At 44.4% G+C, this 11,125-nt stretch overlaps 1 protein-coding gene across 1 annotated transcript; it reads left to right on the top strand.

Annotated features, from left to right (window-relative positions):
• Positions 1 to 955: 955 nt before the first annotated feature.
• LOC306746950 (BTB/POZ domain-containing protein KCTD1-like) lies at positions 956 to 8,817 on the top strand (the record flags this gene model as incomplete). Its single annotated transcript, XM_079229939.1, is given in 6 exon segments — positions 956 to 1,138; positions 1,141 to 1,437; positions 2,202 to 2,380; positions 3,548 to 3,692; positions 5,181 to 5,486; positions 7,572 to 8,817. Coding segments are annotated over 6 exon segments (1,272 nt in total). The 3' UTR covers positions 7,734 to 8,817.
• Positions 8,818 to 11,125: the final 2,308 nt, after the last annotated feature.

Genomic DNA, 11,125 nt, shown 5'->3' with positions numbered 1-11,125 from the left:
AGGCAAGCTTAATTGCTAATTGGGTATCTAGGTGTGAAACTCCCGCTGCCAATGAGAAGCAGGAATGTGGATGTTTTAAGGCCAGTGGTTGAACTAATTAATTTGAATGTGAATGTTATTAAAATTTGTGGATTCCCTGTATTTTCTGTGGGGGGGGGGGGGGTGGGACACAGCCCAGGAGAGTGCTGTGGCAGTACTTTTAACAGCAATTGGACATGTTGTGGTCTTGTTTTATACGCTATGATGTCATTAGCGGGGGTGTTTTTGCAATGAGAAAGTCATCAAGAGGTTAGAGATGCACCGATGCTGGTATCTGATATCGGTTCCACACAGACTCAAACAGCACGGTGACAGTGGCCCGATCCGCTATCGGATACCATTATGACAAATAACAATTCAGTACATGTATATTTACATATGTATTTACGTGTTACATTTCGTTTAAAAAAGTTAAGAAAGCAAAGTTTAGGTCCAGCTTTCCTTAACATATCTTATTGATTAATCGGTGCTATGATGTCTCCTCGTGAACACAGAGGTCACTTGAGTTATTATTCATATCCTTCACCAATGATAACAAAAGAGCTTTTATGCATTAAGGGCAACTGGAAATGATCTCACTGGCTTCTTTTGTGTGATTGGGAATATTATGATCAGTGAGGTGTGATGTGCATCCTGTTGGGGGAGGGTGTCACAGGGGGTACTTGAGTGGGTTGGTCACAGCTTGGGTGTTTTTGTTGTTGTTATTCTTTTCACTGAACTTTGAACTGTGTGGGTCTGTTGTGTCGAAGGAGGGTTTGACCTGCTTCTGAACAGCAGAAGGACGGTGGAATAAACACCGCTGCTTAAAGAGCGAAGGCCAAATGTGACGAGTCCACGCGTATAAATAGACAATCCCTTCTAATTTTTTTTATGTGTGTACGTGTGTGTGTTGGGAAGGATTTATTTTATTCTGAAAATGCGACACTCATCCCTGCCGCTGAAACAGCGACAGCCCAGAAGAGCCGCAGGCGCTCCGATGCTAATGTTGTCGGGGGCTTTGACTTCTCCCAGCCATTGCGAGGAAGCAGCTCCGCGTGACAGCCTCGGCGCCGCGCTCTCCCTCCGGTGTTCGCCATCCCGCCTCTCGAGCTTCTCTCCGCGTTTGGCAGCCGCGTTGGAAACAGCACGACCGCGTCCTTTCCCCGAACCAACCGCGCCGCAATGGACGAGACGGACATCATGGACCTAACGCATCAGAAAGCGAGGAAGCGACCGCGTCCAATCAGTTCCGCGGACGAGTCCGTGCACGCTTCCCTCAAACGGCTGCCGATGCGAGCGCTGGAGTGCAGGGAGCCCTCGCTGATGTACGCGTGCAGAGGAGAGCCGCTTCACGCAGCGTCTCTCAAGCAAAATGACCACTCGTTGACTTCCTCTCCGAACACAGTGATGCCGGCGCAGGTAAACGCGTAAAGTCCGATTTTGTGTGGGAAGTGTTTTTTTTTTGGTGGGAGGACCAAACAAAAGTAGAAATTACGCTCGCGTTTGCTTGTGGATGCGGACAGACAGACACGGGGTTTATTGGCTCCGGTGTGCGAATAGATTGTCTTCCTGCTGTCCTTAAATGTAGAGTGCGCACTATTGTCACGTTATTTGAATAGCACGCACAGCCCCCCCCCCTCTCCTGCTTTCGTTCTCAGAAAATGTTTGTATTCTCCATCCTCAGAGACGGAGGTGTCACAGACTAACAGGCGGCTCCTTTTTTCAGCTTCACTCAAACTTTAGCAGAAGTGGTTCTCTTCTCAGAGCCACACAGGCATTGTCTCCTAATGGTGTTTGTAGGTTAACAGGAGACCTCTTCCTCCCAAAATCCTATTATTACAGTGTTCAAATCAAGAGTCATTATTGCTCATTTCCACGAGATTGATGCCCCAAATTAATTTGGTTTTGGAGATTATGGCCCACAGGAGCGGGTGCTCGTGGATGTTTGGCAACATTCAGGTCAAGGTCAGGCTGCTCCAACTTGCAGAGATAGAAGTATTGCCTTGCACTGAGTGTGTGTTGTGTTACAGAAATATCAAAAAAAATGTCAGTTTTTTTTTTCTTCCCCAAAATGTTTTAATTCCCTAAATATTCATAATTAAGTCCCCTATCTTGTGGGTGTTTTTTAATTTCACACATTTTACCCGTGTTAACGTTTTCACCCCTTGTGCCGTGTTTTACAGGATCATCGCTCCAGTATGTCCCGGCCCATGATCACTCGATCACCGGTGTCTCCCTTGAGCAACCAGGGCATCCCAACAGCTGCACAGCTCACCAAGTCCAACGCCCCCGTGCACATTGATGTGGGCGGGCACATGTACACCAGCAGTCTGGCCACCTTGACAAAATTCCCTGAATCCCGGTGAGTCTGCTCGACCATGCATCTGTGTTTTAAGTATGGAGGTGGGTGGGGAGTTGTGTGTGTGTGTGTGTGTGTGTGTGTGTGTGTGTGTGTGTGTGTGTGTGTGTGTGTGTGTGTGTGTGTGTGTGAGTGTGTGTGTGTGTGTGTGTGTGTGTGTGTGTGCGCGTGCGCGCGTGCGCGCAGGGGGAGGGGGTGTCTGGTACTCTAAACAGGGAAGGAGATTGCAGAGAGATTCAGCGTCTTCTTTTCAAGCCAGATTTCTCAGCGTCAGAATGTCATCCTGTTTAATGTTTAATGTCATCCTGTGACATTAAACAGTCAAATGTCACATCTTGTCAAATCACAGAAATGTCTCATGGGTGCACTTGGCGGAGAAACTGAGTATAAACGAAATGTTTACTCCTTCTATCCGACAAATCTGCAGCGGCAGTTGCTTTTGGATTTAGCAGGTCGTATCACAGAATCACTGTTTCCCTGGGTTTCATTGAAGCCCACACTTATTTTGGGGCGGTAAACAATTTGTAGGAGTGCAGAATGCAGTGCACAGACAAAAGCGACTTGGTTATTCTGACAGATGTCACAGCAGCAGTAAAGGGCCAAAGGGCATGGGGGCCATCTGGAGGCTGGGAGGCCGCCCTGTCGCTCCGAGCCCCGGCCCGAGGGTGACTGGCACCCTGCCTCAGGCAACCAGCTACCAGCTGGCCCTGACCTTTTCAGACCACCTCTGTTTTTCATCTTTTCTTTCTTCCTTACTTCACTCTTCCCTTCTATCTGTCTGTCTGTCTGTCTGTGTTTCTTTCCTTCCTTCACTCTTTCCTTTTGTTCTTCCTTTCTTCCTTCATGGCCGATGTGTGTCTCAAGCTCTGTAATGTGTTCATGTCTGTGCGAAGGTGTAAAAAAACATTTCAGAGCTTGAGAAAATGAGTGAGTCACATCCTCTTTGCACATGCTCTTGCTTCACATTATCTTTTTTTTTCCTTATTTTCTCTCTCTCCCGTGACTCCCGCTAATACAAGCGCCAAACAACATAAGCTCAGGAGCAGTGTATCGATAACACATAATGTTAGTTCACAACGAATGCAAATATCAAGCCATGTAAGATTGTTAATGTTGACATTTTGTCCCTCCTTCCCCCCTCCCTCTCTTCCCCCCCTTCTCCGTGGGTAGAATTGGTCGTCTCTTTGATGGCACAGAGCCTATAGTCCTGGACAGCCTGAAGCAGCACTACTTCATTGACAGGGATGGACACATGTTCCGCTACATCCTCAACTTCCTCAGGACGTCCAAGCTCCTCATTCCAGACGACTTCAAAGTGAGTGGGTGTCCATCCTAGAAACTGTAAAGCCCATCAGCCAGTCAGCAGTCCCACAACTTAGCACACACAATGAATGCTAAGGCCGTGGAATGCCTTTGGTCGCCCGGGCACTCCTTGAGTTGCTGGAAACGGTTCCCATGCTGGAGACAAAGTAGGAGGGCGAACCAAGAGAAATGCATTTACTCATCACGAGATGCCGTTTTGGTCCCCTCAGGCTCTTAGTGGCCAAAGATTCTTTTGAGATATGTAAGGGAGACAATAAGCCTGCATCAAGGCAAATAAATAAAGGTCCTGGCGTCCATGTGGCAGATTTCATCAGCGCAGTGTTCTGAAGCCAAGTGTCCATCCAGGGTGAGTTTCACTGTATGTGATACATTAGCATTCCTTCTCCCCCCCCCCTTTTATTACTCTTATGTGTCATTTAGTCAGTAATTACTTAACTTGCCCTGGGAGAAAACAAATAACCACATTATCTGATGGACTGGCCACAGTGTGACTCAATCACTGCAAAGTATGTCAGCTAAAATAAGCAAAGACAAAAGACAGGCTCAAGTTCAACCTAAGGTCACGTTCGCATTGAGCCGATTTTGAGAGGAGCATGAGAAAACCCGAGTGTGCTGCGATTTAGGCCCTGCAGTCCTGCGGGTAAAGGATCTGCTCCTTCACCCCACGCAACCCTGTGTTACATGTCGCACTGCATCTCCTCGGCTCTGGCTCTTTTGTAATTTTTGCTGAATGGTGTCTTCGCCTGGGCTTATTGCTCGTTCATGTAGAACAGCGGTTTTCAAACTCCTTCGCGGATTGCTTTTTGGTTTGGGTGTACATTAGAAAGAAAATCGTATTCTGTGTTTTTATGAAAAAAACTATAATCTTTTTGCTCTCAAGTACAGCAATAATGCATTCAGGCTGAGCCTCATCCTATTCAGTTTAGTCTGCCTTAAAATACAGGGGAAGTATCTTTGGACAATGTATATACAATTGATTGTTTTGGGGGATTGCTGGAGGCAGTTACAGAGCTTCACATACTTTTTTTTAAATAAGTAAACCAGAGAGATTATGAGCTATTGGGATATTAAGCATGTGTAAATGAAAAAATTCAAACTACAATGCCTTTTATATATCTTCATGATACTGACACAACTTTCTGTTAATCACAATGACCTAGCATGAGTCACATACAGCTCTCGCTGTTATCTTCTGGTAACTATTTCCATGTGTTTTTATATTTCAAAATGTATGTTTTAAAAATGTCAGCGGATTTACATTTAACTTAAATTGAAATTACGATTAAATGTAAAACGTTTAAGTATTATTTGGGCATATTTACTTTAGTCAGACGGGAGACAGTAAAGACCTACTTATATCAGCCTGCTCTTTAAAAACAATTGGCACCGATGACAAAACCCGGTAAAGTGGACACAAACGGGAACGACATAATATCCACGATATCCCAAGATGTCAACGGCTTTGCCCCTTCTCCTGCAGGACTACAGCCTGCTGTACGAGGAGGCGCGATACTTCCAGCTGCAGCCCATGCTGGCCGAGATGGAGAGCTGGCGCCAGGACCAGGAGCTGAGCCGGGTGTCGCGGCCCTGCGAGTGCTTGGTGGTGCGCGTGGCGCCCGACCTGGGCGAGAGGATCACGCTCAGCGGCGACAAGGCCCTGATTGAAGACGTGTTTCCAGAGATCGGTGACGTCATGTGCAACTCTGTCAATGCCGGCTGGAACCACGACTCCACGCACGTCATCCGCTTCCCACTCAATGGGTACTGCCACCTCAACTCTGTCCAGGTAAGCGGGGACAGCGGGCTGCTGTGGGTTTATCGCCATTTCTACTGAGCATTCGTCAATGAGTATACACACTAAAAGTTTTTAAAGTACGCTTTTCTATATTTTTCCACTCACTTATATGCCCGAGGCGTTGACTGAGGTGATGATCTGTTCACTCTGCTTTTTTTTCTTCATCTGCAGTTATGCTGTAGACTTTTAGAATTTTACTGATGTCTGATTGCAAAATCTTATCTTTTTTTAATCTAATCGAGTCACAAGAACAGCCTTGCGGAAAAAATGAGCTCTTTGATGAGTTCATCAAAGGATCAATTTAGCAAGTCATCATTACACAAGTCTACCACTATCTTTACTTTTCTGTGATCTGACCGGAATAATGATTTGGACTTGGGCTCCAGAGCTAGTGGATGGTCGGCTTTAATAGCGGGCATCCCTTTGCAGCACTCGTCGCCCTCCGTGTTTCACGTGGAGGAAAATCATATGCAGCTAAATCCATAAGTCATTACGATTGTTTTAAAACTTTGCCTTTTGAAATGGTCATCAGAGCCGACCTTCACAGAAGGGACCGTAAACAGGTTGAGAGTCACAGGAATGCTGGAACTTAGCGAACAGAAACAGGAAGTGGGCAATTCAGGATGTAGTGAAACACTTTTTAGTAAGATTTCTCCCTAAATAATAGATCTGCAGATCCGCAACACTCACGCAGCTTCACTTTAATACCGGCAAGTCTTTGAGGATTTTGCAGGCTCCACCACAATAAAGCAAAGTTAGAGAAGTAGTCTTGCCATATTAGGTTATTTTTGCGAATCAAAAACACCATTTACTGTTGTCTTGATTAATACTTTTAAGGTCTTGGGGAAAGTTGCGATTTCTAGGGCAGCAAAACTACGACTTTAAGTCTTTAATTATCCAAAGATATCACGCTGTATGCTGTATTGAAGGATTTGATCAGATTCCTTTCATAGGCATAATGAGTTCTCAGTAAAACCATCCTTGTAAGGCTAAAACATGACTTTAATAAGAAAACTTCTACACCAAGTAAACTGTGTTAAATTCATCTTTTTATATTCAGCATTTATTTGGCAATATTGTATTCCCCTGGTTATGTATTGATATTCCACTAATTCATTGATGGTGATATGCTCAGATACGCATCAATAAGCGATGGAGGAGAGGCACATTTGAAAAGATTTCACAATGATTTTGGACCATCTGAGGAAGTCAAATCTCCATCTCCCTCGGAAAAAACACACACACAAACAAACCCGTCTCTGAAGTGTGTGAGTCGTGGAGAGCGAGCAAGAGAGTGAGCATGCTCCCTGGCAGGTTGTCCCCAGGCAGGGCCCATAATCCTGTTTGGTTATTAAAGCACGCCGGCGGTGGATGCTGTATCTGCGGCTAATGGAGGCAGGGCGGGGGTTTTGAGAGAAGGAAAGGAGGGGGGGGGCAGAGAGAGCTGCCAGCAGTAGGGGGACCTTTGTAGTTTTGGCGGAGGCTTGGGCCTGGGGGCTGAGGGAGAAATAGGGAGAGGGGGTTTTGCCGAGCGGCCCACACTGAGCCAAGTGGCAGAAAGAAAGCCTCGCAGCTCCCTGGGGCCTCTTCATTGGAATGTGATCCTACAGCCCCCCCGGACACGTCTGTAGATGTCTGCGAGGCTGCGAGATCAGGAACAGCTACATACACACACGAACGCAGACAAACACACACGTACAGCCGAAAATAAGGGCAGGAGGCAAAACGAGAGGCTCTTGGTTTTTTCGCGAAAGTCTTGTGGAAGTCTCATCCAAATTGCCGTCACAGGCCGTATGTTGCAGCTCACTCCCAGAGCCGTTTCCAGGGCTCGACTTAGCTCGAACTCTGCAGCACACGACTAAAAGAGTTTTGTCGCTCTCCAGTTCTGCAGTAAAACAAAAGGTTAGAGGTGACATTAATGTCTGAGCGTCCTCCATGGATGATTTATCAGGCGTCTTGACCAGGTTGGCAGTGACTATAGGCGATACCTGTCACCAGAGTGCTGATGAAAGATGCTAACGATGCATGTATTTCTACTGACACCTTCCTCCTTCTGCGCCGTTCCACCTCTTCCAGGTTCTAGAGCGCCTCCAACAACGTGGCTTCGAGATTGTCGGCTCCTGCGGCGGAGGTGTGGACTCGTCCCAATTCAGCGAGTACGTCCTGAGGAGGGAACTGAGGAGGACGAGTCAGCGAGGCTCCAATTCAAACAGGATAAAGCAGGAGCAGCTGGACTAGAAGCCTCCCGGGCAGCAGGAGGCGCTAGACTTTTTCTGTGGCAGCCAAGAGCTCGACGCTGCAGAGCTATGTGGACTCTGTTTTTTCTTCGTTTCCTTGTTGATGTTTTTGTTTTCTTAAACTTGAGAACCATCTAGAGAATTTAAAAAAATGAGGTGCAACAGGAGATTTTTTTGCCATAAGAAGATACAAGACATTTGATAAGTTTGAGATTGCAAGGACATTTATGAATGTCGAGCCCCCATAAACCAATTAATAAAGGATTTATATACGCTGGATCCCCAAACAAAGTTTGTTTTAAAACTTGGAGCCTACATTAGGTTGAATATGATTTCTATTATACCCATATAAATAAATAAAAAGGCTTTTATTGCTCATGTAGTATCTTGCATAGCTTGTCACCAGTGACTTGATTTTGATGTCTCACTGGCAAATTGGCTAAGTCTGTTTTTATCCCTTGCTGTAAAAAGGTCACTAATGTGTTGCTTACAGTACAGAATGTCTCAGTTGTCATAAACAGTTAGTTTCAACAAAGCATCTTTTTTCACAATTAACATGATGTTGAATATTGTGATACCAATGAAGTGTTTTTTTTTCTTCGTTTTTTTACTTTAATGGAAGTTATTTTATTGCATTATGCCATGAAATAGTTTAAATTAGTATCATTAAAATGAAACGTGCCGGACATACACAGTAAAGAAAATACTTTAGTAAATTATAAGTTCACACCATTTGCCTCATTGGGGAGTATACACCACTCACCCCCATGTGCTAACTTTGGGATTATTGAATTGGATCATAATATTCATAATAGTCATCACGTGTAAATTTGATCATTGTGTATGTGTTAATGTTTTTTACATTGAATCTTTTTAAAGCAAATTTGTTTCCCCTCAGAAATTACTCAACAGATTATTGTACCACCCACTCCAAGATCACTTTTACTTGTAGCACATATTAATATGAAGTTGGATATAAAGTATTTCTAACATGACTGACCCACCTACGCTTCCTAGATTTGAGTAAAGAGGAATGTAGCAAAAAAAAGAAGAAAAAAAAGTGAAATAAATCTCAACTAAAGTTGTCATGGTGTCTGTTCGCTGTTTGTACATCGCTGTAGGGACTGCTATCATACATCTGCATAGTTACATGGTGATTCCTTACATCTGAATTCACTGCCTCTACCCTAACTCAAGATTCCTCATCGCATCCTGAATGTGTTCAGTGTCAAACAGGAAGCACATTTTTTTACATTATGTGGTGTTTTAGCTCTCCAAAGCTAACTTTACTGAGGAGACGTTGTACCTTGGAGGATTAATGCTGGTGCATCAGTGACTGCATGGGGCATTCTTTACTTAGTTATATTGAATGGAGCCGACTTCTCCACGCAAGTCCTGTCAGTTGTGCTTCCACATATCCCTGCAGGGCCAAAATCCAAAGTGAAATCCCACACGGAGCCCTGTCGTCTTGTCTTCATCCCTTTTGGCAGAATCTCCACTTTCTTTGGCTATCTGCGGTTTATGCTATATGTCTCCCTTTCAGGCCTCTTTGCCCTAGATTCCCTTTTGACTGACTGTTATTCTCATAGGCCAGAGGTGCAACTGTGAGTGGTACACAGCAGTGCTTTGCTCTCAATCATAAAAATCAAAGTATTCACGGAGCAGGCATCAAACACATCAACACTCAGCGAAAACTGTTCTAGTTTGCAGAGTTAAAATAAGTTCAACTCAGCATTCAAGTGTTAGAGGCGGTGTTTCACTGATGGACTTTTTTTAACAAATCAGAATATGATAATTCCAATATTCCACGTGATGATGAGCCATCTTATTCAGATTTTCCTCGAATTCTCAGTATTGATCAAATACTGCCTGATAAACATTCAAAACGTCAGTGTCAGTTTCATTACCTTGAGAATAATTGTCAAGAACAAAAAAAAAAACATCGTCGTTTTCTTTCCATGAGTGGAATAAGAAGATGGACATCGCCCTCATTTCTGTACCATAAATATAAAGCTACAGCCAGCTGCTGCTTAGCTTAGCACAAAAACTGTATAATCACAGCCAGTCACGTTTACACCTTGATTTTTTTTAAACAGATATAACCTGTTAAATAGTGAGCTTTATAGGTTCCGTTTCCAGTCTGTGTGCTAAGCTAAGCTAACCGGCTGCAGGCTGCATATGTATTGTTCAGACATGAAAGGGATATCAATCCTCTCATCTCATTAACTCTCCTAAAAAACTCTTCCTGGAATATATATCAGTAAAGATTTTTTTTAGAATGCAAATTATTGACATATATCTGGTTTGCAAGTTCGTTGAGCCACATGAACCCAAATGGATGATGTTCATAAATAAATAGTTGTTGTTTTTCATAAACAATACATGGTATGAGAGAGAGAGAGAGAGAGAAAGAGAGAGAGAGAGAGAGAGAGAGAGAGAGAGAATGAACATGTGTTTAGTTTACAATTCAGCTGTACTTTTTTGTGCACCATATGTGATTTTCAAGTGTGTTACCTGTGGGGCAGCCTGAGTATAATGAGACCCTGTTTAGCCCTATCTCTTCCCACTTCCTAGATTCTGACTAACTTGAAAAGGAATTAGAGATATCCTCCTCTCCGGACACAGCCTGTTGGAGAAAAAGATGAATAGTATTAAGAGGCTGACTTCCAGTCCTTTAGAGGACAGGGGGTTTTGAGGAGAATAAAGTAATTTGAGATCCTCCTCTCTTCTGTGGTGTGTCTGTGATCATGTCTCTCTCACTCGCTTTCTCTCTAGTGATTATTTCCAGTCATCAAAAGGCAGAGTAGGGCCTGGAGAAAGTGGCCGTGGCCGTCTTTCCCTCACTCCCCGGGCTCTGCTTACTCACCACTAGTGAAGGTCAGTGGATGGACTCACTCACCTCGTCTTCAAATCATCAGCCCCTCACAGTGCTGCACTTCTCCAGCACCGTGCAAGCAGTGGCTACACTGTTCCTAATGAACATCCTAACTAAATACACTTATTAACTGATGTACTTTGTACTCTGGATGTAGTTTTCTTCTATCTGCAGTCCTCTCTCTCTTGTTCTGTGTTGATCTGTAGGTAATATTCTGTGCTGTAGGTGCCTCCTACCTTTATTGAAAAAGCCCCTGGGCCATTTCATGCCAGCAAGATAATTATAAATGTAACCCGTGGCAAAAAAGCAAAACACAACTCCCACATCTCTCCCTTGCCATTTCTTTCTCTCTCTCTCTCTCTCTCTCTCTCTCTCTCTCTCTCTCTCTCTCTCTCTATCTCTCTCTTTCTCTCTCTCTCCCCTCCTCCCCCTCCCTGAGCCTGCGGAGCTGATTTCAAATTTTCAAAGATATCTCCTAGTGAGGCTGTGAGATTGAAGGCTCATAAATACCTTTATTA

Source organism: Taurulus bubalis (assembly GCF_910589615.1).
Source record: "Taurulus bubalis genome assembly, chromosome: 1".
Taxonomy (NCBI): Eukaryota; Metazoa; Chordata; class Actinopteri; order Perciformes; family Cottidae; genus Taurulus; species Taurulus bubalis.
This window is presented reverse-complemented; position numbering and strand designations above follow the sequence as displayed.